Raw genomic sequence first — 26,968 nt, 5'->3', positions numbered from 1 at the left:
TATTTAAACCATAGACACCTGCCATGCAAACAGACACCTCTTGTGTCTGGGTCCATATGTCCCACCCCATCAGCCTAGATATCCTCATCTACAATTGTCTCCACTGAATCCACATGAGTTTTATCATGCTCCTTCTTCTTTCTGGAATAGCCTTATGTAAATAATAGCACAGTAAGATTCCTTGTTGCTTGTGACACACTTTACTAACCTCAGAGATGCTGTTAAATATCCTTAAACATGTCCTGGGACAGTAATAATGCCACATGTACATTTGCTCTACATTACACTTATCCTGCCCCAAGCACTCATAACTCTATTTCCAGTTTGCCTACATCCTAGATACCTAGTAGGATTGTTTCAGTCCTGAATTATCACAATAGCAGTCAATCAGGATAACATCAGCTGGTTAAAAATACCCTGTGAATACAGGGAAAATGACTCACATACAACTTACTCATTAATAATCAGATCAGGAGCAAAACACAGCAGGTTTGCACTTGATTGTCTATATGATCTCCACCCCAGGGCAAATGCCATAAGAAACATCCAGGAGTATTGCAGTAGGGTCATTTGGTCATCCAGGTGTAAGTTCCTGAAACCTGAATTAAGAGAAATAAAGGTATGAGGCAACATTCTAAGATCATCATCTCTGTGGGAATTGCCAAAGAGCAATGAGATCAATTAGCCCTGTCAAAACAAGGGGACCCCTAACAGAAAACGGAAATTAAATACTAGGTAGACACAGTTTTCCTCTGTCATCTGACACTTCAAGACTCAAACCCTCTGTGCTTTTTTTCTTTTTCTTTTTTTTTGAGACAGAGTCTCGCTCTGTCGCCCAGGCTGGAGTGCAATGGCGCCATCTTGGCTCACTGCAACCTCCGCTTCCTGGGTTCAAGTGATTCTAAGTGCCAGCCTCCCAAGTAGTTGGGAATACAGGTGCATACCACCATGCCTGGCCAATTTTTATATTTTTAGTAGAGGGATGGGGTTTTGCTATGCTGGCCAGGCTGGTCCTGAACTCCTGACCTCAAGTGGTCCACCCACCTGGGCCTCCCAAAGTGCTGGGATTACAGGTGTGAGCCATCACACCCAGCCTGCTCTGTGCTTTCTAATAGCTTTCAATGTGGGGGGGGGGGGGGGCCAGTTTTGTCACCTTTGTCTGCTTAAGTAAACATGAACTAAATAGTAAAACAGCCAAAATTCTTGGCTTGGCGATTACCAGTGTGATGGGGATGAAGGGGGATTTGTTGATGGGTGCAAAAATAGTTAGAAGAAATAAGTTTTAGTGTTCAGTAGCACAATTATAGTTAACAATAATTTACTGTATATTTCAAAATAGCTAAAAGAGAAGATTTGGAATGTTCCCCAAACAAATGTTTGAGGTGATGCGTATCCCAGTTACTCTGATTTGATCCTTACACGTTGTATGCTTTTATCAAATTATTACATGTACCCCCTACATATAAATATATACAGTAAATATGTACAACTATTATGTATCAATTTTAAAAAAGAGAAAAGAATCTTGGCTTGAGGTATTAATCAGTGAGTTAAGTAAAACATTTGCCCTGTTATTCACACCTCTTCCCCCCTTACTAAAACAAGGATGACAGGAGGTCAGGTTACTTTCTTGTTCAGGCTTGTCAATTCCCTCTGTCTTTAAAGTCAGAGCTGACACTAACACTGACCTCTGCTGTTCCACACCAAATTCCAATAGGGAAACTTTTATTTAAAATTATCTTTAAAATTACATTCAATGTGTAGTATTTCATTTAGTGAAGGGTTAAAATCATTCTACTTTAGTACAAATTTTGAGTCAACATACTTGATGTTTACCAGTCTTACAAACAACCTGATTTTTAAAAGTGGCACAATGAAGGAAAACAAACGGAATTAACTAAAAACATTTTCTTTCCCCAAACTTCAGTGTCAAAGGAGTTTTGAGTGAGTCCTGTAACTCGAGTTCTGATATTACATCATCCTATGTGAAATTACCATCCTGTGCATAATGATTTGAAAAGCAGGGAGTAATGTAAATGTTTTATTATAAACTCCCTATCACCTGTATTCACCTGACTCTCCCCTTCATAGTCCCCAGAACTGAGTAAGAGAAAGAAGATAAGCCACGGGTTCAGGATGATATAAAAGCCAAAATGTTTTCGCTGAAGAAAACACAAAGGTTTATATAGTTGCTCTTTTATCTTTTGCATCTTACCTGGTATCGCTTTTGCCCATTTCACTGCTGCAATCACTTGCCGCCCTCCTAACATGTTGAGCGTGGTCATGATCCTCCAAGTTGAGTCTGGAACAGAGCTATCATATCCTGCATATAACACTTCAGGTTCAATAACCTCCAACAGTGACACGAGGGTAGGGGTGAGTTGTGGTAACGTTGCAGGAACTATTGTTTTGTTAGCAGGATTTTCAGAGGTTTCTTGTGAGACTCCTGCAGTGGCCTGCTGAATTCCTTTTATTTTTTTCTTTGTTTTTCGAGCTGTGGATATTTTAAAAAATACATAGAAATGAACTGTAATGGGAAGGTCTGCGCTACATAGTTTATTCAAGAAGTATTTTTACTTTCTAAAACTATTAAGATGGGAGAAATATTTTGTTTAGCAATTATGATAAAGTGACATGGAAGAGGAGAAAAAAACTTTTTTTTTCTGAAAGCAAAGGATCCAGAGGAACCTATTCCCAATTAATTTTGCCTACAAATAGGCCAGAAACTTCATTATAGTTATTCCTTATACAAAGTATTATAATGGTATGTTAAAACAATCAGAGTAAATCACTTTTGTAAATTCTTCTATAAATTATTTTTTTGTCTCACTTTCACTCTAAATGCAACAATTTCATTGGTTATGTAAGGCAAATTACTCTTACTATAAACTGAAAAAAAATCTAAGCTTAGAATAATGGATTACAAACTGTGGTTTAAGATTAATCTAAATCATGGTAGTATATATAATGAAGAGAATTACACTATTTACATTTGTTCAAAGCCACTTATAAAGACAGGAAGATGATAGCAGATTACATGCTAAAAATAGTAGTACCAGTAGAAAAATTCGCTTTTCACCTTTACATAAGTACTAACATAAATACTGCTTGGGACTGAAAACATTTGGGAAGATGAAATGAAAAACTTTACTTCACATAAATTATAAGTGGGAAATTTCCCTTTTACAAGGAAGATTTATATTGATTATAAACCTAAAGCATCCATTTTCATATTATATATAAATTAATTATCTTTTACCTTTACTTGGTATGGAACCATCTAATCAAACTACAACATGGATCCTATAGACTTTTTAGTAGACTTATTCATACTCCTGAAGTTATTTTTGTTTTAGTGACTAAATAAGAATTACCTTGTTCTCTCAGAGGGAAGGTACTCAGAACTCCAAGGAAAGGCAAGAAATGTAATTTATATCAAAGAAGAAATGTACCTGTTCAAATTATTAGGGATACAAACCATTTTGCAAAGGGAAGAGTAAATGTAAATCACCTTTAAAAATCATTTTTAGATCCTCTGTCCTTAAAATGACACACCATATAGTCTGTGGAGGACAGATATGGTGGTGGGAACGATATCTCAATGTCCAATGTTAGAATGGTTCCATTCTTACTGTGTTCTATAATAAATGGGGTACTGAGAAATTCAAAAATTTTTAGTTAATATTTCAAAACAGAAACAGAATCATGATAGAACTATTCTAATTAGTTTACCATGCTCTATTGGAGGCATGGTATGATACAGGACTAAAGAGCAGAAACCTGAAATCAGCATATTTGGGTTTAAGTCCTGGTTCTGCCATGTTGTAGCTGGATATCTGTGCAAGTTAACTCCCTGACTCTTCATTTCCCCTTCTGTAAAATGAGGATAATATTACTCCCTACCTCACAGGGTTGTTGTGAGAATTAAATATGTAAAATGCTTAGAACAGTTCCTGGCATATATTATAGTAATTACCATATAACAACTATCATTACCTCAACTTGCAGGAGAACGTTTTTTTTTTTTTTTTTTTTTTTTTTTTTGAGACGGAGTCTCGCTCTGCCACCCAGGCTGGAGTGCAGTGGCCAGATCTCAGCTCACTGCAAGCTCCGCCTCCTGGGTTTATGCCATTCTCCTGCCTCAGCCTCCGGAGTAGCTGGGACTACAGGCGCCCGCCACCTCGCCCGGCTAGTTTTTTGTATTTTTTTAGTAGAGACAGGGTTTCACCGTGTTAGCCAGGATGGTCTCGATCTCCTGACCTCGTGATCCGCCCGCCTCGGCCTCCCAAAGTGCTGGGATTACAGGCTTGAGCCACCGCGCCCGGCCGAGAACATGTTTTTAGAATATTTTAAATTTGGATATTGCAACTTAATAGAGGAGTGATAAAATTTTAAAAAGGAAGGACACCAATACATAAAGAAACTCTTTAAACAACCAGAAGTATCCCAGTGAAATCTTGATCCAAATCATAAAATGTACTGTTGACAATGTAAAAGAGAACACACATGTGCCAAATCAATACACTGAAACAGTACTGTGAAAACCTCAATTAGTCATAACTTTAAATGGTTTAGAATGCATTACTGCACATTAGAACAAGGAAGAAAGAGTAACAAGCTGGAGGATTAAACAAAAACATTTTCTGTGACTCAGTTTGTAATTAATTTCTCACTACTTATATATATAGTCCTAAATGAGAAAACTGATGTTTTTGAATACAGCTCAGAAAGTACAAGTGAACCCAATTGTGCCGTACTGACTGGAGCAAGAAATAATACTAATTAATTTTTCAAAATATCTTCAGGAAGGAGTTAACTGAACTGAATCATTTAGTTAAGCAATCACTATGTTAAAGCGACTTAGTTAATGCAACTTTACTTTATATAAACTGACCCACTGGAGCATATAGAAGATTAGCAGTCAATATAGGAGCTCCACAGAAGTGTTCATGAATCTGTGGTGTAACGCTACTTCCTCCTTAATAAAAGTAGAGAAATCTTACTTAGCTTAAAACCTAGTTTATAAAAGTCGGTTACTTGAAAGGATAAACAAGACTGACAGACCACTAGCTAGATTAACAAAGAAAAAAAGAGTGAAGACCCAAATAAACACAATAAGAAATGTCAAAGATGACAATTACAAGAGATTCCACAGGAATAAAAAAGATCTTCACACTATTACAAGTACCGCTATGCACACAAAGTAGAAAATCTAGAGGAAATGGATAAATTGGAACAAAGGCTTAAAAAAATCTTAGGGTTTATGCGTGTGTGTGTCGGGGCGGGGGTGGAGTTTACTATGAAAGTAACATTTTTGTTTTCAGCTAACCCCCGTATATATAAAGCCATTATTTGGAGTAAGTATATATGTGGAAATGGAAACACACAACCTCCCTAGATTGAACCAGGAAGAAATTGAAATTCTGAACAGACCAATAACAAGTTCTGAAATTGAATCAGTAATAACAAACCCACCAACTGAAAAAAGCCCTTGACCAGATGGATTCACAGCCAAATTCTACCAGATGTACAAAGAAGAGCTGGTACTAATCCTACTAAAACTATTCTAAAAAAGCAATCGAGAAAGAGGGCCTCATCCCTAACTTATTCTACAAGGAAAACATCATTCTAATACCAAAACCTGGTAGAGACACAACAACAACAACAACAACAACAACAACAACAAAACTACAGGCCAATATCCCTGATGAACACAGATACAACAATCCTCAACAAAACACTAGCAAACTGAATCCAGCTGCACATCAAAAAGTTAACTCACCACAATCAAGTAGGCTTTATTTCTGGGATGCAAGGCTTGTTCAACATACGCAAATCAATAAATGTGATTCACCACATAAACAAACAAACAAAAAGATCATCTCAATAGATGCAGAAGAAGTTGCAATAAAATCCAACATCTTTTCATGATAAAAACCTTCACTAAACTAGGTATCAAAGGAACATACCTCAAAATAAGAAAGAGCCCTCTATGACAAACCTACAGCCATACAGCCAACATCATACCAAATGGGCAAAAGCTGGAAGCATTCCCCTTAATGCAATAAGACAAGGATGCCCAATGTCACCATTCCAATTTAACAGAGTACTGGAAATCCTAGTCAGAACAATCAGAGAAAGAAATAAAAGGCTTCCAAATAGGAAAAGAAGTAATCAAATGATCTCTTTTCACTTACTATTCTATACCTAGAAAACCCTGAAGACTCTGCCAAAAGGCTCCTGGAGCTGATAACTTTGGTAAAGGTTCAGGATTTAAAATCAATGTACAAAAATCAGTAGCATTTCTATACACCAGTAATATTCAAGCTGTGAGCCAAATCAAGAATGCAATCCCATTTATAACAGTCAAAAAAGAGTAAAATACCTAGGAATGCATCTAAGTTAGTTTAAGATTTTTACAAGGAGAACTACAAAACACTGCTGAAAGAAATCAGAGATGACACAAACAAATGGAATAACATTCCATGCTCATGGACTGGTAGAATCAGTATAGTTAAAATGGTCATACTACCCAAAGCAATTTATAGATTCAGTACTATTCCTATCAAACTACAATGTCATTTTTTACAGAACTAGCAAAAAGCATTCTAAAATTCATATGGAACCAAAAAATGCCCCAAATAGCCAAAGCAATCCTAAGCAAAAAGAACAAAGCTGGCAACATCACATTACCCCAAATCAAACTATACTACAGGCTACAGTAACCAAAACAGCATGGTATCAGTACAAAAAACACACAATGGTACAGAATGGAGTCCAGAAATACAGACACAAACCTACAGCCATCTAATCTACACAAAGTTGATAAAAATAAGCCATAGGAAAAAGACTCCCTATTACATTAATGGTGCTGGGATAACTGGCTATCCATGTGCAGAAGAATGAAACTGGACCCCTACCTATTGCCATACAAAAATTAATAAGATGGATTAAAGATGTAAATGTAAGACCTCCAACTATGAAAATCCTAGAAGAAAACCTAGGAAATCACCTTCTCGACACTGGCCTTGGCAAAGAATTTATGACTAATCCCCAAAAGCAACTGCAACAAAAACAAAAATTGACAATAGGACCTAATTAAACTAAAGAGTTTCTGCAAAGCAAGAGAAACTATCACAGACAATCTACAGAATAGGAGAAAATACTTGCTAACTATGCATATGACAAAGCCCTAATATCCAGAGTTTATATGGAACTTAAATTAACAAGCAAAAATAACCCCATTAAAAATGGGCAAAGGACATGAGCAGACACTTCTCAAAAAAAAAAAAAAAAAAAAAAAAGGACATACATGTGGCCAACAAACATATGAAAAAATGCTGATTGTTAATCATCAGAGAAATGCAAGTCAAAACCACAGTGACACCACTGTGGAAAGAAGTTTGGAGATGTTTCAAAGAATTAAGAATTTACCATTCAACCTAGCAATCCTATTGCTGGGCATATACCCAAAGAGAAATAATTCATTCTATCAAAAAGACACATGTACCCATATGTTCACTGCAGCACGGTTTGCAATAGCAAAGACATGGAACCAACCCAGGTGCCCATCAACAGTGCACTGGATAAAGAAAATGTGGTATTTATATGCCATGGAATACTATATAGACACAAAAAGAATGAAATCATGTTTTCTGCAGCAACATGGATATAGCAGGCGGCCAGTATCCTCTATGAACTAATGCAGAAAACCAAATACTGTGTTCTCATTTATAAATGGGAGCTAAACATGGAGTATGCAGAGACATAAAGATGGGCACAGACACTGGGAAATAAAAGAGTGGGGACAGAGGAAGGGAGGCACACGTTAAAAAGCACCTGTTAGGTACTGTGCTTACTTCCTGGATGAAAGGTTCAATCGTACTCCAAATACCAGCATCATACAATGTATCTTAGTAACAAACCTGTACATGTACCCCCAGAATCTAAAATATAAGTTGAAAATAAGAGAGAAACCACTAGATTGGGTTTATCAACTTAAAAAAATTAGTTAAATAATATTTGGTAATAAATCTGATAATGCCATAAGACTGTAAGTTTCATTTGACTGTTTATACTAAAAACAAAGCCATATTTTGGATTGATTATAATATACCTTAAAATGAAATGAATAAAAACATTTAGTTACAAGAGAAAACAAGCAAGTTAAAAAAAAAATTAGGATCACCATTAAAAATCTTATCCGTTCTTAAATGCTAGACACTTGAAGCAGTGAAGGCCACTCCCTTAAAATAAATCTTGAGATTTACTTGGTATGGGGCAAGAGTATAAAAATACACCACTTGCAGTCCTAAGTTACATTTATGGAGAGACTTGGGCAAAGTTACTCTGGGGTTATCATTGAAACTTCTTGGCTTAGGGGAAGCACTCTGATGAACAAGAGAATATTTCTGAAGGTTGTAAAAAAAAAAAAAAAAAAGTGTGAAACACATGGCTCATCTATATTGTAAGTATTAGGGTCTGCCAAAGATTGCTGGCAAACATACATACCAGGCCAAATACAGATTTTATGTATACTGGGGTTAGTTCAATACAAAAATGATACTTTTACAGTAAAACCACACACACAAACCCTAAGAACTTTTTTAAGCCTTTCTTTCAATTCATCTACAAGTAGAAGTGGATCAACTATATGATATGTGCCACACAGTACATATCATAGTATGAAATAACAAGTTAGAATTTTCTTCTACCACATAGTATAAAAATGGATATAAAGTAAATCATGGCCCTACTCAAAGGTGTTTTTAATAATATGAGGGTCCAAAAAGTAGAAGAATGTATGTCAAAAGACTAACATGTAGTAGTTTTTAACAAATGCCAATTTCTACACTAACTGGATATGTTATAATGACAATTTATAAGAGCATATAATTGGTTATTTTTAATACAATATTTTGAGAAACTGCAGCCTAAATTGTATGCTTAAATTTTATTCATGTAAGAAAAATTTCTCATGTCCAACAAAAGATTCAACTGGAAATGACAGTGATGGCATAATTAATAGAAAAATCAGATGTCAGTCACTGCCTTGGGTCATCTTCTAGTGCAGTAAGGGCAAAGGGCACTGCAATTGCTATTAAACTGTAAGAGGGAGGAAAGCACGGACAAATTTCGTAGCCTAGTCCATCAAAATCATTACTTTGTAGTTGAGGTATCTTTTTTGTTTTGATGAAAGAAGTCCCTTGTAGTTTGGATAGGGAGAAATTGCCCAGAAAAACATTATATGCTTAAAGCTCCAAAGATCTTAAACTTCACATGTATTCAGAAAAGCATCTAAAAATGTTACTGGGTAAGCAACCACAATATATTAGAGGTACAACAAAATTTTATTTGGGTTTGTCCTTTGAGCTTATTCAAAATCTATTTCTAAATATAAAATAGCTAAAATGAAGAAATGAAGATTAGAGAAAATTGGGACCAGAGACAGTAACCCAAAGGGCACTAAAAACTCAAGTGTCTTAATATATATTTAAATGGTCAAAGTATATTACATACATAGGAGATTAGAAAGCAGCAAGATGAAACTGGGTAAAATCTGGGCAGAGATCTGGTATATAAGAAAGTGGGGAATACTGTATTTATTTATAACAAAAATAAACTACCCTTGTGGAACTTAAAGCAAACTTCTGTGTGCATTTTTTAGTTAATCTCTGCAGTTTTTATAACATTTACAAGAAAGTGGGCAGTTATCATTTTATGTAAATCAATGTTTATCATGCTGACACTCTGCAGTTAAGTTTAAATAGCCTGGGCAAACCTAGATAGAGTTCTGTGTGTAGTTTGGGGAATTAGACTCTTCATAGTCATACCCATAAATCTATTTTCTATTTACCAAGATGTACATAAACAGTGTGTGCTAGATAGCACCAACAATTAGTCTCTCCTATCAAAAGAACCACATAGGTCAGTTGCAGTGGCTCACACCTGTAATCCCAGCACTCTGGGAGGCCACATTGGGAGGATCACATAAGGCCAGGAGTTAGACACCAGCCTGGGCAACATAGCAAGACTCTTTTGTCTCTACAAAAAACTAAAACAAAAATTAAAAAAAAAATCAGCTGGGTGTGGTAGTATACATCTGTAACCCTATGGGGTGGGAAGATGGCTTCAGTCTTAGGAGTTCAAGGCTGCAGTGAGCCATGTTCATGCCACTGCACTCCAGCCTGGGTGACAAGAGTTAGACTCTGTCTCTAAAATAATCATCATCATCATCATCATCATAAAAAGAACCACATGGTTTCCATTCTCTCTCAGTACTGCCTGCCATCTCTTATCTGGAGGACCGCCATATTCATTTAATTGGTCTCTCCATGTAAGATTAGTCTTTGTAAAATACAAATCTGATCATGTCTCTGCCCTTATTTTTCATCTGTCTAATTCCTACTCAGCTTGTAGATTTAAAATTCAATGTTACTTCTTCCTTGACTTCCAAGGAACTAGGTGACCTTCCGCTTGTTCCTGTGGCCTTATGCTCTCTATGGTGTGCCATGCTATTTTGTGACTGATTCTGCAACCTAACTAGCCAGTAAACTACTTGAATACAGGCACTATTTTACTCATTTTATATCCAGTGACTGCTTTGTTGGTGCGTATTTGCTGAATAAAAGTGCTAATCTCACAATAAATACTAAGCATATGTGTTATTAGATCACACACTACCTTCACAGAACTTACAATTTCAACCACAGCAGAATTCCAAACTTTCTTCAGAGGAAAATTTTTTAATGCTGAGATCAGTGTTAATTATACAACTTGTTATATAAACAGGGATATGAAACTCTAACTTACAACTAGTTTCAGGTTTCTATTTTTTTTCTCCCCCTGGGATGGAGTCTTGCTCTGTCGCCAAGCTGGAGTGCAATGGCATGATCTCGGCTCACTGCAACCTCTGCCTCCCGGGTTCAAGCAATTCTCCTGCCTCAGCCTCCTGAGTAGCTGGGATTACAGGTGCATGCCACCACGCCCAGCTAATTTTTGTATTTTTAGTAGAGACAAGGTTTCACCATGTTAGCCAGGATGGTCTCGATCTCTTGACCTCATGATCTGCCTGCCTTGGTCTCCCCCAAAGTGCTGGGATTACAGGTGTGAGCCACTGCGCCCGGCCCAGGTTTCTTCTTTACTTGAAAACCAAAACAAAACCCATCCAGTTCTTCCTTGAGATTTTTTTTTCCCACACCCCCCTTGAAGATCTGTAATAAAACATAGATCTCCAAGTAAAATGTGTGCTTTTAAAAGGCAAACAGAAAAATGGACATGTAAATATGTATGATACAGAAACATTCCCAACCCTAGGGAACAGTTTTGAGGCTGAAAAAAGGAGTAAGAATAATAAAGTTGCTGCATGTTGTATAAGTTTCATTATTATATAATTTCCTTTCTTCGTATATAGTCTGGCTGTACTGAATTCAGTGTGTGTAAGAACTGGTGGATAAACAGAGTATGACATACTCATGAAAAAAAAGTTCCCATTTTTATTGAGCAGTAACATTATGCTAGTCAAGCATATGTATGCTGAACTGACTACATTATTACATCTGCTTACTTGTATCTTCAAAAGTAAAATGACAAATTTTTATAAGCAACAGAGACAAACAATTGCTTTCAGATATTTACATTACCTTCCAGGTTCATTCCAGCCTGAAGACATTTTCGATAGCGGCATGCTGGGCAGTTTTTTCTTCGAATTTTATCGATGATGCAATCATTCCTTCCAGCACATAGGTAATTGTGCTGTCCTATATGGAATAAAAGGCACTGTTAAAGTTTCACAGGTCTTCAAAGATATTTTTTATGGAGAGCCTCTATCTGTTTTTGTTTCCGGTGGAATGTAACCAAGGCACCCACAGGTATTGATTAGGGAAGGGTTCTTGCCCACATTGCCATTATGAGGTTGAGAGATCAACAACAAAAAGAGTCTCCCTTTTTCTGTTCAACAAACTGAAAACAGTGCAATGAAAAACCTTACTGCAGTATTCACATATAAAAAAAAGTACACAAATCATCAGTGAACCACTTAATAAATTTTTACAAACCAAGAACTTTTATGTAATCAGGTTAACAGATCAAGAAACAGAACAGTACCCCAACAAGCCCCCTTTCTGCCCAATTCCAGCCAGTACCCAACAAGGGTAACTACTTTTTTGACAAACTGTGTTTTCAACAGTTTGATAGATGGTGGTTCTTTTTTTTTTTTTTTTTTTTGAGATGGAGTCTTGCTCTGTCGCCCAGGCTGGGAGTGTAGTAGTTTAGTGGCATGATCTCAGCTCACTGCAACCTCTGCCTCCCGGGTTCAAGCGATTCTCCTGCCTCAGCCTCCTGAGTAGCTGGGATTACAGGTGCGTACCACCACGCCTGGCTAATTTTTGTATTTTTAGTAGAGACAACGTTTCACCATGTTGGCCAGGATTGTCTCGATCTCATGACCTCATGATCCACCCGCCTCAGCTTCCCCATGTACTAGGATTACAAGCATGAGCCACCGCGCCCGGCTGACAGATTGTGTTTTAAACACATAATAGTTTGGGGTAGATGGTTAACTGTATCAGGTTCAATTCTTTGTAAAGAATAGGCCACAAAATTGACGACTGGACTATAATTCACCTTTGTTCAGAGCTGCTCTCCAATGCCAAATATCTGTACCAGCTGTTTCAATTTCTTTTTGTACTCTATAAGTTTCCCAGCTTCTTTACTTGGATGCAAAATGGAAGCACTAACCCAATTCTATCTCCTATAAAGCAAAAGTAGGATCAATGGATACATCCATTGTTCAAGCAGTTATAATACAAAAAAGTTATACCTTATAAGGAATCTCTAAATCATTGTCCCACAGTTAACAGAAGAAAAAAATAGAAAAAAAAAATCACCCACTTATAATAAAAAATTCCAAAGTTTTGTTTATATCCAACTGAAATGTCAGGATGTGCACATTATGCCAATATTGATTTCTTTATCCCAGGTATGTCTTTTTTTTTTTTTTTGAGATGGAGTCTCGCTGTGTCTCCCAGACTGGAGTGCAGTGGCGTGATCTCAGCTCACTGCAAGCTCCACCTCCCAGGTTCACGCCATTCTCCTGCCTCAGCCTCCCGAGTAGCTGGGACTACAGGTGCCCGCCACCACACCCAGCTAATTTTTTGTATTTTTAGTAGAGACAGGGTTTCACTGTGTTAGCCAGGATGGTCTCGATCTCCTGACCTTGTGATCCACCCGCCTCGGCCTCCCAAAGTGCTGGGATTATAGGCGTGAGCCACCACGCCCGGCCCCAGGTATGTCTTTTGTGCAGCTAAGACTCTGAGCTATAGGATCAGAGGCACTGTACCTTCATAAGATAAAAATAGCCCTTTGTGGTTATTAGCATGAAGTTGGACACGTCTATCTATCTGTTTCTTATCTATAAAATGAGGAGTTTTAACTAGTATTCACTATTTCACAACACATGGCCACGTACAACTAATAGTCATTTCCTGTCAATCCATTCATTCATGCCTTGACTCATTTATTTATTTATTTTTAGACAAGTTCTTGCTATGTCGCCTAGGCTGGAGTACAGTGGTGTGTCATAGCTCATTGCAGCCTGAATCTCCTGCTTTAGTTTCCTGAGTAGCTGAGACTACAGGCACGATGCCTGGATAATTTTTTTTTTTTTTTTTTTTTTTTTTTTTTTCCTGTATAGACAGGGTATTGTTATATTGCTCCGGCTGGTCTCAAACTCCAGGTCTCAAGCAATCCTCCCATCTTGGCCTCCCAAACTGCTGGGATAATAGGTGTGAGCCACAGTGCCCAGCCCATTTTCCTGACAACCCTTCTGATAAGAGAATGAGACATCTTATTTTGGAGTTCCTATGTCTTCTACTACTAAGTTCCCTTTCTAACTGATAGAAAGATGAGTCTTCAAGTCAGCTGAAATTTTGTGAGATTGTTTTGTTTACATGGTATTTATTTGTGTGGTTAAAATCTATTTTTGGCAAGTAATTCTGGTTTTCTATTTATGGTAGGTGTGGTAGCCAGCCTCCCAAGATGGCCCCCAGTGATCTCTGCCTCCTTGAATGCATGGTCTTATGTAGTCCCTTTCCGTCCTTCACCAGGATTGGTCTATGTGGCCAATAAAATACGGCAGAAGTGATGGCATGTTACATGTGAAATCAGATAATAAAAGAGAGTAGTTATGCTGCATTGATCACATACTCTCTTGGATCATTTGTTACGGGGGATATAAATTATAACACTACTCATGTTACTCCACAGAGACCGCAAGGATGCCAGCTTTGGCTAGTGTAGTAGTCCCACCTACTGATAAGAGTCAAAAGTAAAGCCCACCCCTGACTAGTGCAAAGCTCCAAATAAAGTGCAACAACTTGCTAATAACCATATTATACAATGCCAATTTTGAGCGATAACCTATAACTCTAGCAGGTATTAAGAATGGAGTGCTAAGTGTATGATGTAAATAATACAAGTTGCATCTTTATAATTGTTTAAGAAAGTGTTCCAAAATATGTATCTGGGCTTTAAGGCATATTTCTGTTGTGTCTGGATAGAAAAACAGAAGAATTATTGAGTTAGGTTATCAAAGGACTGCAGAATTTCAGAGCTGTAAAGGGCCTTTGAGAACATTAAAATCCAAATAAAGGAAGAAACAGAGCAAAAACTTAACATATTCTACAATTTAACCTTTCTTATTAATCATGTAATCTCACCATCATACTTCACTTAAATACTTAAATAACAAACATTTAATAGTATAGCTAATAGTCAATTCAATTTTACCTAAAAACAAGTATGGGAATTTAATTTTAAAGCAGGGATTAAGCACAGAGGGTATATGGCCTGAACTGGTCTTCTATAAAAGGGAGGTATGTTTAGCTTTGTTTTCTGTTCTAATTGCACTTGGGATGCTTTTAGGTAGGGCATGTGTGCAATCTCTAATACTAACATGTGCCCTCCTCCCCACAACTGTATTACATTTAGCCAAAATGACACATAATTGGTCTCTATAAGCATCTGAATTTGTACCATTTTAAAGAATTTTAATTCAAATGGAGGAAAGTAAACATTTTTAATAGCCATATTTAAGGCTTCATTGTGAAATTCACCTTCAAAAATCAGTTTGTCAGTATTTATTATATACAGTACAGATGCTCTTTAAGACGAAGTTACATCCAGATAAACCCATTAGAAGTCAATAGTGCATTTTTCGATTTAAGATATTTTCAATTCACAATGGGTTTACCTGGAGGCAACCCCACTGTAAGCTGGGGAGCATACTGAATGCATATCACTTTCCCACCATCATAAAAGTTGAAAAATCATTAAGTCAGGGACTGTCTTACTGTTATCACTGCATTTATATCATGGAAATACTTAGGCAGTTAAGAAAGTGAGTAGTAAAGTGAGGACACGAAGATGCTTCCGTCTTTTGCGTATGTGTTAAATATAATCCACTTTATTAGGAAGCATTGCACTAGGCAGGGCTGGGCTTTACTTTTGACTCTAATCAATAGATGGGACTACTACACTGGCCAAAGCTGGCATCCTTGTAATCTCTGTGGTGTAATATGAGTAATTTTGTAATTTGCTAATGTTTTAAAAAGTAAAACAAAAGAAAATGACTCATCTAACTCATGGATATGCAAACACAACATGAGACAAAGAATCCTCATAGAGTGAATGAATAGTAAATATGTTTCTTTAAAAATTAATATAATCACAGCTTTAGGCCACACTGCTTTCAAACTTTAGAAATAACTAAATTATATGACTTTTTTTTTCCAAGAGGAGTCACTGGTAACATTAGGAAATTTTAGACTCTCTTCTAATAGGTTTGCTATGGAATGAATTTCTCCTTTAGGGAGATAATGCTGTTGCCCTGTCAGCAGTCTGAATCCATAACAAAGTAAGATTTATATTAATACAACATTTATATAGTGAAATATCTTTCTCTAAAATACTTTTCCTGACCTCCTCAGGTCGAGTTTCTCTCTCCCTCCTCCGAATTATAATCTCTGCACCTTGTCACTGTTAACCCATCTTTCACTTCAGTGGAGTGTGACTTCCCAGAGGGTAAGGATCAGGTCTTATTGGTATTTATACCACTTAGCACAGTGCCCTGGCTTAATAGAAAAAAAATGAATAAGAAATGAAATGAATGTCTTTTTTTTCCTGTCACAGTTCTCACTGTGTCTCACATTTTTGCCAGGCCAGTATAGGTGGGGACTTTGAAACCTATTAGCTTATGGAAGTTAAAGCCCATATTTCTAATGCAATGAACATTATGTTATGCCCAAACTTAACACCATCATTTCATATGATAATACTTTCTTATAGTGTTACCTTATGCTCCCTGACCAAACTCCCAGGCATCAACTTATACTTTTCTATTTTATTCTAGATCTTTTTGTGTCGTTGTTTTAAATAATTTACTGCACATTAGAGGACCTAGAAGCCACCCTCCTCTCCCCTCTTAACTGATATTTAGCCTTCATGGGCTTTGCATATAATGGAAATTTCAAAATCCACCCTGAGAAATGAAAACCAAGTAGAGGAAAAATAAAACTCTTCAAAACACACACTACCTTCCACTGCTCTTTTGAAGAAAACTTTACAGCTTCCACAAGTTAAGACTCCATAATGACATCCTGATGCTTCATCAGAGCACACCAGGCAGAGTTTCGGAGGTGGTCCTGTTGTTGCTGTTGAGGAACTGGATGGAGGAGAGCTTACATCTGGTCTCATGCTGGGGCTAAAGAAGGGGAAGAACAGTGTTATGATTTAACTGTCAAAGAAATATCAAAATACAGTTCTCTTAGCTTTTCATTTCATAGTCAGAATGCGCACACTGACCTCTGGCTTCAAGTGCTAGCAGGCACTAAAATATCCTATCTAAATATATTCAAATCATGTTATAATCTTCTTTAAACAAAATTAAGAATGAGGTCATTTCTTTTGAAGTGCCTCCAAAATAGAATGGTGTGGTTCTGGTTCGATTTGTTTATTTTTATAATCACCTTTATTAAGGTGTCACACACAATAACATTTACTGTTTTCTAAATCTATAATTTATGGCTTTTGTTAAATATTCACATAACTACTATCACAATCAGGACAGAGGATATTTCCATCATCCCAAAAAGATGCCTCCTATGCCTTTAATTGCTTAGGACATAATTTTTTTCCTAATTTTAAGATCTTATACAGGCATCTTTTAAAATTCAATCAAGCGGCATTACAATTCTACTCATGTTTCCCACTAGAGTCAAAATGTTTTTACAATCTTAAAAGTTTTGTCCCATGTCTCTCAATTCCTAATATCATCTTGGCTGAAACCACAATTTCATATGACTCAGACAAGACTGATCCAGAAACATTTTCTGTAACCTTCCTGTCCGGCTTGTAGTAAGACTGGACAAAGCACTAGGCTTTCAAAAGTGAGTTCCATTCTGCCCACTCCACTCTGTGACTATTTGGCCTGAAGAAAAAGACAGAAATATGAATCTGCTTCTTTTTACTAGTCTCTAACATTTTTCATTTTCTCACCACAAAGAGTGCCGGTCTAGTGATTACTAGGTGTTTAAAAGATAATTTTTTGTTTTAAAAATTTTCAATCTCAAAGAAAAGTTGAAAGAATTGTACAATAGATATATAGTTTTTACCAGTATTCACCAATTCTTAACATTTTGCTACATTTGCGGATAAAGATGTATTTTTATAAACCAACGAAACAGTGATCTTTTTATTACTGGAGGAAAAATTAATTACTGCATTTCATATTACATGATACAATGGTTTTCAATGTTGTATCTTCCTAAGGAATTTTCCTCTTACGTGTTGACTTCAGAACTAGAACTGTATTATGCAGCTAAAATGATTTTGTTGCCTTCTGCTTATAATTAGAGACTGCCTATTCCATTTTTGGTTGTGTTCTTAAGCAAATCTTCAAAAACATGGATGCTGGCAACCTGCTGATTCTGGAATTCTACATACTAAAGTCTGTTTTGCTTATCATCTATACAAGTTCATAAACATACTAGTACCACTCTCTAAACTTTTCTTAATTTGCCTTTTCTCTAAAAGAGATGGCACTTAGAAATAAACTTAAATTGGGTGTTAGTTGTCTCTGTTATCCTTTATTATCGCTTTCTTTTATTTATTTCAGCCAATAACAGTAGTAAATCTCAATTACAAATATGTTTAAACTAATTCACAGAGGAAAGTAACAAAAATTTTTTCTACTTATCAGTCTGGTTATAAATTACATTTATCAAGTAACATATTTTGTTGCTATTGTTCTCTTTAGGAATAAAAAGTTAAAAGGTAGTAATTGTAGAATAACAATTTCTTTTATAAATGTTCCCTTAAGTAATTAAGCCAGTAAATTCAAATGCTCCCCCTAAATTCTGTCCTCAAATGAAGCTTCCTGAATCTTGCCAACAGTCTGCTTACCTAACAGCCTTAGTCACCAGGACAGCATTCCCACCACCCTAATTCTGGGAAAAGGCTCCAGGGTTTCACATTGTTCTCTGAACACTGTTAAGAATTTCTAGAGGCTTCTGTATTACAAGGCATTGATTCCCTGCTAGATTTGGGTGAGTGGACTGACTACATGTTGAAAGCCTGTAACAGAAGAGAATAACCTGAAATGACTCTGCTGTAGGTCCGGCACAGGCCACCCGTGCTTAATGGAAACTTGTGACTAATGTAGAGGAGCTGCTTTGGGCCAGAGTTTTACAGAGAAGTAGGAAGGTCCTGGAACAGGGAATGGTGCAACAATGTGTTGGGGAAGCAAAAACCTCTCTGGCTTCTATTCTGAAGATACTCCTATTCTTGCTCAGCCAATCTCTGTCACCTGACAGCTATTTTTAGGAACCAACCAGTTGTTTGTATATTAGTTTACAGAAAATGAGTGCATTGTTTAAAGGTTAGGACGGTATTCTGCAATGTTTCCCCAAGGAATTATATATACACACATATGCATAAATAGTATGTATTTATATTTTAAATAATAGTTTGTAGTACTTTGTAGTTTCAGCTCTCAATAACCCTGTGAAAATGACGTCATCACCCCTGGATGCAGTCATACAGGCCGTGGCAGGTGGCTGATCGGGGAGCCTATCTATGGTGAAGTTGACATGTTTTAGATCCCAACTGTACCACTTCACAGCTTCTGTTACCTTGGATAGGTATCTACCACTTTGACCCCTGTGTTTCCTCATCAGTAAACTGGGAAGGGTATCACCTGTGTGTGTGTTGTGACAATAAGATAACACATAGAAAATCTACTACAAGTTCCTGCTTCAATACATGTTCATGTTCCTTTTTCTTTTTCAGAAACACTGAAGATTTTATGAGTAAGTATTATATAAGCGGAAGGTGGTATTAAGTCTAAATCCTAGGACCGTATTTCCCACATTCTTAGATATTGGAATATATGCAAAACATGTTTAGGGCACTCAACTGTAAGCTACAGATGACAAGGGAAAGTAAAACTGAAATGAACAAATGGATTGATAATACAGTAGCTAAAAATCTGGAACCTTAATCAGGCTTTTGGCATCCCTTCAGGCAGTCATTCTGGGCTACATCAGATAAGAACTGAGTACATGGAAAGCTGCCAGATGTACCATAGATATTGGTGAAAAAAATCAATTTTTGTCATACAAATAGGAGGACTAAGATGGCCTATAATGAACACCACTGGAAAAAATGGATGAATGCTAAATGGTATTCAGTTACAAGTTTGATATTGTTAAAAGGGCTAGGGTACAATAAAACAGTCAGAACTCAAGAGAAAACTATATGGAATTGACATCTTTTATTAAGGATACATGGCAGAAGGAACCAAAAGTACACTATAGTAAGAGTGCATATTTCACCCCCTTTGAATGGGAAAGCTAAAATGTCCTGGTCTTAAGGGCATCATTATCTGTAATAGTTGCTGATTGCTCAATGTGTGTTCACAGCTATGCCAAACATTCTGAGAATGTTAAAAAGTTCCATTATGAACTACTGCTAGGGTGCTTGCTTTTAAGTGAAGAACCCTTGGAACAAAATGCCTTGTTCCAGGTGAATACCTGAATGCTGGTGGTTCCCAATCAGAATGGCAAATGTAGTGGAAACCGAATAATTCCTGAAGCTGAGCTTATGTTAGAGTTCAGAGAGAGAAAACCATGCATAAAGCTAGATATGTCTACTTAATCTTCTCGCAAGCAAAGCAATTGCCACAAGGAGGATTACGGGTGAAAGTCATGGATGGATTATGAGTTAATCACACACCTTGAGAAGCATGTAAAATGTGCAGGTAAATTACACCCATTCATTCAGGCAGACATTTCCTGGCACCTGAATGAAAGGCAGGCACTGTGAGGATCCAGTATCATGCTACAAATGATAACAAACCTTGAAACTCTGGTCTAGGAAGGAGTATCAGAGTATTTTGTAGCCGCCTCTTGTGTCTCAGTACTATTACGAAGAGAATCAACTTTACATACAGACAAATCTGGGTTCAAATCCTAGCTCCAGTGCTCTAATAGCTGTGACAGTGGCTAGCTGACTTAACTTCTTTGAGTCTGTTCCCTTATTAGTGCCATTTTAGGGGGTTTGTGTGGATTATATATATTAGAGTTATATAAAGCCTTGTTACATACTTGTGATCATCACACAATAGGTTTCTACCCTACCCCCAAGGATTATCTTTTCTTCTTGCTTCCTGGAGGATCTCAGGGAAAGAGAAGTGCTACAGTCTTCCCTGTGAGCCTGCAGAAGGTTAATGGTCCTCCAGAAACTTAAGTTCAGGTAATTATAGATTTCCTTTTGTTGATACTACACCAACATTTGACAATTTAGCTTTTTAAAGGTTTTAGTATTGCAATGTGGAATCCAAAACTGTTATCAATGAACTTTTGATTGTTACACTGAAATATGTTAGTCTATCTTGCACTTTGAATGTATCTTTTACCCATGCATGATTTTCTATTATCATGCATTAGTCATTTGGAAAATACTGGTTCACTGAGTTATGCAGATCTTTCAAATGTTGACATAGTTCATAATAGAAAAGAATCACATTTGTCAAGCTCACAGTGGCAGATGCAAGTCTTCAAAAATTCTAATTTTTGCTTGAAACCTGTATTTTATCAATTGGCAACAAATACTTTAAATTGTTTTCCTTAAAGTGCTACGTTTACTCAGTCATTTTTGGGAAAACATCGCCAAATGCCCAAGGCTGAAAACCAGAGTTTATCTCTCATGGTATTCCATGAGAAAAAGGGGGTTAACTCACAGTTTAATCTTATACACACTTTTCTTTGAGACAACTATCAAATGCTATATGTGATATAAGTGGATTATGCATCTTCTCATTTTGTCACAGTGACATGAGAAAGACCACGTGTATTTAAGGGTTGAAATTTAATGTAATTAATAATTTTTTTGCTTCTTCAAACATTTTAAGTGCATGGCAGTGAATATAGTAACTACTGTATACTAAGATGCCAACAGTTTTACTCATCTTTGCTTTTGTACTATCAGTGCAAATGTTGACATAATAAAACGGCAAATAAAGTGTGTGTTACTGTGAAAATAGTCTGCCCTTTCAAGGGAGACTCCCAGGGCCCCATGGACCACACTGGAAGAATTGCTGTTATGGAGACTAGTAAAGTGAAGACTCTAAACCAGACAGGCTACAATTCATAACTTAACTCTACCATGTAATAGCTCGGTGACTTTTTAACCTTTCTCAATCTCAGTTGCCCTACTGCTAATAGGAGTGGTACTGTACTTGACAAAAGGATACAGTATTGCTTACTAAATTAGAGGCTTTCCCTGACAGAGAAAGGGGCAGAGTTGGTAAACTATTACCCAAATGACATGATTCGCTTAGTCTTCAATTTAAGTGAATTAATCAGCAATTTTTCAGTGTAATGCAAGAAACTTGGGAGGAAAAAAAAAAGATACCACCTCAGAAAGCAAGTGTTAATATGGAAAAAAATTCCAGAAATACAGCTGCCATAACTGGATTAATTTTTTACAACTACCAATAGAATGGGTATATTCCCATTGGCTTGTCAAGTTTTTGTGCAAATACCATGGCACTGCAGTTCTCAACAGAGAGTAATTTTGCTCTCTAGGAGACACTTGACAATGTCTGAAAACACTTTTGGTTATCACGGTGGGGGAAATGCTATTGGGATCTAAGGGAGACGAGGCAGGTATGCTGCTAACCATCCTACATCCTGTGGGCACAGGACAGCCCCCACCACAAAGAAGTATCCAGCTTCAAATGTCAATAATGCTGAGGATGAGAAAACCTGGCCATAAAGCTTTTTAAGCAACATAAAGTGGAAAAGAAAAAAAAAAAAAAAAAGGACCAGAAACATTTTAAAACCTTCTAGACTATGCTTAAAAATGCAACAACTGGCCGGGCACGGTGGCTCAAGCCTGTAATCCCAGCACTTCGGGAGGCTGCGGCGGGTGGATCACGAGGTCAGGAGATCAAGACCATCCTGGCTAACATGGTGAAACCTCGTCTCTACTAAAAATACAAAAAACTAGCCGGGCGTGGTGGCGGGCGCCTATAGTCCCAGCTACTCGGAGGCTGAGGCGGGAGAATGGCGTGAATCCGGGAGGCGGAGCTTGCAGTGAGCCGAGATCGTGCCACTGCACTCCAGCCTGGGCGACACAGCAAGACTCCGTCTCAAAAAAAAAAAAAGAAAAAAAAAAATGCAACAACTGCACTACTGAAGCAGCCCTAAACAGTCCACTCAAGAAAAGTCCAAAAAGAGATTCAAAACAGGGCTGAAGCCAAGCTATGGACTATACAGCTTAGTTACCAAGTACAGGATTGGCTTGAGCCAGTAATTTCTTTTTCCCTCTAGCGCTAACACTAAAAGGTAGTTTTTACACATTAAAGTCACCTGCACTTTTCTTATCTTTGTTCAGTAGGAAAAACGTAAATACTCAGCTGCATACACCAGGTGATTATGTTTTCTGACTGCCCATTTATCTCTGCATTAGCTAAAGGATTACTGATTTGTTTGATAATAAGCTATGGAATAGTTTTCAAATCAAATAGAAAAATGCTTTAGGGGAAACCTTTCACAATATTTCTGTTAAATGGTTTTAGCAGAACACATTTTATCTTATTTAACAAGCCAAAAAAGACTGATTATTCTCTTTGCATTTATTGAGAGAGGTTTGTATTGGTTTCAACTTTAGGTTCATATTAAGGTAGCCATCCAAACTCTGCATCATTTATATTCACTCCTCTTGGGGAGAGGGTTACAGCAACAAAACCTATACATTAATAGATTAAGAGAATTTTCAGTAAAGGATTTTTCAGACCTGTAAGACACCAGTGGCCTAGTACTCAGTGTCTCTGGGCTTGGTTTCCTTGTCTGTAAAACGAAGGTCTTGATTTAATTAACTCCAAATAAGCTGGCCATATCTTGCAAGGTGGGTTTGGGGATAGAAAAGTGGAGAGGAAAACACCTGGATCTATAAAGGGTTTCTTAGGTCCTGTGTATTTTATTTGTAGAGAGAATATAATCATGTTATCTAAGCTACTTAAAGTCTAATCTGTTTCACAGAAATAACGTATTTCTTTCTCACTGGAAGAATTAATCCACTGTTTGGTCACTATGTTTGGGTAACTTACTTCCTAACAGCTGTATCCTTTTTGGTTCTTCAAACCAAGTGTCAAAGATGGAGAAAAACAGAGTAAGTCTTGAGACCCGAAGCACTCCCTTCTTAGGCTGTGTGTTCTCAGTCCTGTTTGCTCAGGCTTGCATTAGGGGATGAGAGTTTTAAGGAGAAGCAATAATAGTACATTGAATGGTAAACAGAATACCAAGAACAAGTATGGTAAGAACAAAGACTGAAAACTTTTTCATTGCATGGTTATTTCTAGAATTAAGACTGGATTTTGTTCCCACCTTATGGTTCCTCACACGTAAGAGCATACAAGGATAACAGATGGTTCAGACATTCAGAATTATGAACATGACATCTTCAAAGAAGGCAAGAACATGTTGGAGACAATGGTGAAGTTGTTGCCTGTTTCCAGCAAGGTATCTCGAGCATCTTTGACATGCCATTTGTGTTCACCTCAAGCACAACAGTAACTTATTTCTAAATATTTTATTAGATTCTTAGAGAGATTTGAATTGCTCTATGTTTAGTAATCCAGACGTACATGCAGAGATTTTGCCAATTCTAACCCATCTTCCACATCCTATTTATTACACCGTGTAACACTATGTCAGGACCTTTTCCCTCCCATCCACTCTGACTGCCGCCATTCTAATGTATGCCTTCCCTCACCTCTTGCTTTAACCACTGCAATGGTTGATACTAAGTAGTCCTTCTAGCACTGGCTTCTCTTTCCATTCTATCCCCACACACTGCTAAAACTCTTTTCTCAACATGATTAAAAATCTGAAGGGCTCCTCCACTGTGTATAGAACAAGCTCAATATGGTCCACAATTTGGTTCTTTTTTATTTTTCCAGTCATACGTCTTCTCACTCCCCTACATAATCCATGTAGTTTCTTTATCACTACATGGATCCTGGATCCTAAAATATTTATCAAGGACCTATGATAGAAGTAGCTTTTGCTAAGATCTGTTTTCCTTGTCTGAAGTGTCCACCATGGTATTTCTGATCCATGACAGCTTCTAGACTTCCTAAAACACTGCCATATAGCACTTTGCACAGATGATCCTATGTTACCTTTTGATGTATATGTATCCTGTTTCTATCAATAATTTCTTTTAGGGGCCCATGTCTTGGGTCTCTCCATATCACCAGCGTCTTGTAAAATTTCAGTATATGTTCACTTATTTTGCTTACTTATACTTTATATCTTTATCTGTTTTGCAAAAGAACTCTGAGACAACTAACATGGTAAATATTTATGAGATTATAATCAGAATACAGGTATAACCTCACTATTACTAGGCACTATTATGCAAGCTCTTTCTTTGTATAGATTATCCCATTTAATCCTCTCCATAGACCTATGAGGTGGGTACTATTTTCAGCATTTACAGATGAGGAAACAAGATTTAGAAAAGTTGAGTTGCCTAAAGTGACCTAAGTAACTAGTAAAGTCAGGGTTCAAACCCAGGTCTTTCTGACACCAACATCAGTGTTCTTAAGCAATCGTCTTCCTTCTCCACCATGATAAAGTGTCAGAACTGAGAAGTTGAGGTATATCCAGGCCTTCAACTTGAGAAATAATGCTTTCAACTTTGTAGGTTTGATGTCTTGGTAACATAATACAAAAAAGGTGGCAATTTTTTTCTGTCCCTGCTTCCAATCATGACCTGCAAATGAAGATTTCTGCCCAAATAGGGATTGCCAGACTAGGTCAAATAGGTAAAAACATTTGTCTTAAAATTGTGTGACAATTTGTGTCATCTGACCTAATTTTCAAATGTTCCTCAAACTAATGTATATCTTATATTCCATAATTAGCAGTTCCTAAGTCCTACAAAGACATCTATAAAAACAAATGGAAATGCAGAACAGTTGTGTCTATATTCATATCAATATAAAGGAAGGAAAAAGAACCCTCAGAACCAAACTCAACCTGATTTAAAGCCACACTACCCTTTCCTTCCCTCAAAGGCAAAGGCTTAATTCTTTAATTCTTAGATTCTCACATTAACATGAGAACGTCTTGGTTCCTCTGTCACGCCAGTATACTAGATGAGTTTCTTTTGCTATCGAAATTTCCCTCAGGTTTTCATGCTGCTGCTCTCACTTCATACTCAGGTCCCTACAAATCCACTGAAACAATTTAAAGGAATAATTTTAGGTACAGGACTCCCCACTTATCTGTGGTTTCACTTTTGAGAGTTTCAGGTACCTGCAATCAACAACAGTTTGAAAACATTAAATGGAATAATTCCAGAAATAAACAATTCATAAGTTTTAAATTCTGTGCAATTCTGAGTAATGAGATCTTATGCCTTGGAATGCGAATCATCCCTTTGTCCAGCATATCCACACTGAAGACGCTCCCTGGTGGTTAGTCCCTTACTAGTCATCTGTATTAGTTGTTTTCACACTGCCATGATAAAGATATACCCAAAACTGGGAAGAAAAAGAGGTTTAATTGGACTTACAGTTCCACATGGCTGGGGAGGCCTCAGAATCATGGCAGGAGGTGAAAGGTACTTCTTACATGGTGGTGGCAAGAGAAAAATGAGGAAGAGGCAAAAGTGGAAACCCCTGATAAACCCATGAGATCTTGTTAGTCTTATTCACTATCATGAGAATAGCACAGGAAAGACCAGCCCCCATGATTCAATTACCGCACCCCTTCCCCACCAGGTCCCTCCTATAACACATGGGAATTCTGGGACACACAGTTCAAGTTGAGATTTGGGTGAGGACACAGCCAAACCATATCATTCCACCCCGGCCCCCCCAAATCTCATATCCTCACATTTCAAAACCAATCATGCCTTCTCAACAGTCCCTCAAAGTCTTAGCTTATTTCAGTATTAACCCAAAAGTCCACAGTCCCAAGTCTCATCTGAGATAAGACAAGTAAGTCCCTTCTGCCTATGAGCCTATAAAATTAAAAGCAAGCTAGTGAATTCCTAGACACAAGGGTGGGGGGCAGGGGGTGCCATGCAGTGTCAGAGGTTAAATACAGCTGTTCCAAATGGGAGAAATTGGCCAAAACAAAGGGGGTTTACAGGGCCCATGAAAGTCTGAAATCCAGTGAGGTAGTCAAATTTTAAAGCTCCAAAATGATCTCCTTTGACCTCAGGTCTCACATCCAGGTCATGCTGATGCAAAAGATGAATTCCCATGGTCTTGGGCAGTTCCGCACCTGTGACTTTGCAGGGTACAGCCTACCTCCCAGCTGCTTTCACAGGGTGGTGTTGAGTGTCTGCAGCTTTTCCAGGTACACGGTGTAAGCTATTGGTGGATCTACCATTC

At 37.3% G+C, this 26,968-nt stretch overlaps 1 protein-coding gene across 7 annotated transcripts in view; it reads right to left on the bottom strand.

Annotated features, from left to right (window-relative positions):
- NR3C1 (nuclear receptor subfamily 3 group C member 1) overlaps positions 1-26,968 on the bottom strand; it is a 125,403-nt gene that overhangs the window by 18,352 nt on the left and 80,083 nt on the right. For 5 of the 7 annotated variants that reach the window (XM_023187762.1, XM_023187763.1, XM_023187766.1 and 2 more), the window contains 4 exons: positions 16,590-16,759; positions 11,643-11,759; positions 2,216-2,494; positions 455-599 (listed from right to left, as the gene is read on the bottom strand). In XM_023187762.1, the coding sequence (XP_023043530.1) occupies positions 455-599; positions 2,216-2,494; positions 11,643-11,759; positions 16,590-16,759 (711 nt within the window). The remainder of the gene's footprint in view (positions 1-454; positions 600-2,215; positions 2,495-11,642; positions 11,760-16,589; positions 16,760-26,968) is intronic. The other 2 variants (XM_023187769.2, XM_023187768.2) reach the window with 1 other exon arrangement.

Source organism: Piliocolobus tephrosceles, chromosome 4 (genome assembly GCF_002776525.5).
Source record: "Piliocolobus tephrosceles isolate RC106 chromosome 4, ASM277652v3, whole genome shotgun sequence".
Taxonomy (NCBI): domain Eukaryota; kingdom Metazoa; phylum Chordata; class Mammalia; order Primates; family Cercopithecidae; genus Piliocolobus; species Piliocolobus tephrosceles.
Note: the sequence above shows the minus strand (reverse complement) of the source record. Positions and strands in the feature narration are given on the sequence as shown.